Source organism: Nematolebias whitei, chromosome 8 (assembly GCF_014905685.2).
Source record: "Nematolebias whitei isolate Nwh7 chromosome 8, NemWhi1, whole genome shotgun sequence".
Classification (NCBI taxonomy): Eukaryota; Metazoa; Chordata; class Actinopteri; order Cyprinodontiformes; family Rivulidae; genus Nematolebias; species Nematolebias whitei.
In genome coordinates, this window is record NC_056505.1 from 37,657,163 (window position 1) to 37,659,095 (window position 1,933).

Here is a 1,933-nt window from a genome sequence, read left to right on the forward strand (position 1 = left end):
GCACAGATGTGAGGTCAGGGTCATGCACAGATGTGAGGTCAGGGTCACAGGTCAGCTTTATTTTCAGTCTGAATGATTTTTTTGGTTTCTGCAGATAATCACAGGACGATTAATCTGGGATCTGGATTTAGTCTTTATTGTATTCTTTGTGGTGAACTTACAGCTCATTGCATCATTCTCCCAGTGCTCTGAAAGGTTTAGTGACGTCTCCTGTCTGTTTAACGCACGACGCGCCTCGTGCGTAAAACCTAAATTCTTTGGTAATAACAAAAGCAGAAAGCCCTCACCTGTCCACGCTGATCACGCACAGGGTCATGATGGAGGCGGTGCAGCACATTACATCCATGCCGATGAAGATGTTGCAGAACAAGTCCCCGAACAGCCACTTGCCCCCGGTGAGGTCCGTCACAATCACGAAGGGCATCACAACTATGGCCACGGACAGGTCGGCCACGGCCAGGGACACCAGCAGGTAGTTGGAAGGCTGCCGAAGTTTCTTCACCACGCACACGGCGATCACCACCAGCGTGTTTCCCATCACGGTCACCGCCGTGATGACCGCCAGCATCACCCCGATGATGATCTTCTCCGGCCGCCCAAAGTCCAGCAGCTGCTCCCCGCACGACTCGTTCCACGCGGCCGTGGGACTCGTGGGGACGAGCACGCTGTTGTACAGCTGCAAAGTGCCATTGAGAACTTCAGAAACGAGATCCTCCTTCTTGTTTAAAGTGGGCTCGATCCCCGAGCTATTGAACATCACGACATGGAGGTTTTCCCGACGCGGGTGCAAGGAGGGACGCCTCGCCAGCGCGCTCCAGTTACGCGCATATTTGGATGTGTGGAACCAGCTGTCGGTCACTGGCCAGTGATGTTCCAGCTGCGCCTCGTGCGAGCCGCCGAAGAGTCCCTGGGTTTCTGGGTCTGAGCGGTCCGCGCGTCAGGAGGTGCTGTGCGCGCGGCCCGTCCCTCCAGAGAACTATACCCAAAATGATAAAAAGTTAAAGAATCCAAAGGAGAGCTTGTTCAGAGAGACCTCAGCCTCCCCGTGCATCATTATGGACTGTGTGTGGGGAGAGTTGCGCTGCGCAAACCGCACCTCTCCATGTGACGCACGCGTCAGAGCGCGCGACAGGCGGCCAGACTGTCAGTAATTAGGAGCTAGTTTTGTGTATTAGACAGATGGACTCATCACTCTCTTTGGTTGTTAGTAGAAATATGTTTTCCTGTAAACCTTAGGGTTTAAAAAAATCAATTTTATTCCAGACAAATCATTTCATTACGTTTAAAACAAACTAAATGTTTGAATTCAAACACAGTGAGATCAGGGTTTGTCTTTGAATTCTTTAAGTTGATATTCTTTGAGGGGAATACGTGTCGCCCGCCACCTTTTGTGCCAACGTTTTAAACAGAAACCATCATTAGAAGCGATGTTGAGAAATATCGCGAGATCTCGCGAGATGTTTTAGCTTTAGGATATGGGTTGAAGATGATTTTTGACTGTTAGCCCAGTTTCTCTAAAGCTGACAGAGTAGTAGACATTTATAGGTCAGTTGGCTGTGGTGGCCATCTTGAAAAGAGCTGACTCCAAATCAGCTGTAGGTGTGATGATTTTCTGGGAGTTTCAGTCAAACCGAGCCACTCCTTCCTAAGATATTTTGCTAACAATACAGAGAACACTCAAACAGACCTATATTATTATCACCAGGTCACCTTCAGCAGCAGGCGAGAACCAGTACAACTGAGAAAAGACGAGGTCAGTTAAATTTTTTTTTTTTTTTTTCATTTTTTTTTTTCATTTAGCCTTTATTTATCCAGGTTAGTCTCATTGAGCCACGAGAACTCATTTTCAAGAGAGACCTGTTTAGGGAGCAGATGATGGGGGTTAAGGGCCTTGCTCATGGGCCCAGGGTGGGGTGAATGAGGGTGGGGTAGG

The 1,933-nt window shown here is 48.8% G+C and overlaps 1 protein-coding gene across 1 annotated transcript in view; it reads right to left on the minus strand.

Moving 5' to 3' along the window:
- The window catches only part of htr7c (5-hydroxytryptamine (serotonin) receptor 7c), a 50,525-nt gene extending 49,753 nt beyond the window's left edge, over positions 1-772 (minus strand). Inside the window, exon 1 of the mRNA XM_037680607.1 lies at positions 288-772. Coding sequence (XP_037536535.1) covers positions 288-757 — 470 coding nt within the window. The 5' untranslated portion in view covers positions 758-772. The remainder of the gene's footprint in view (positions 1-287) is intronic.
- Between the last annotated feature and the right edge of the window lie 1,161 nt (positions 773-1,933).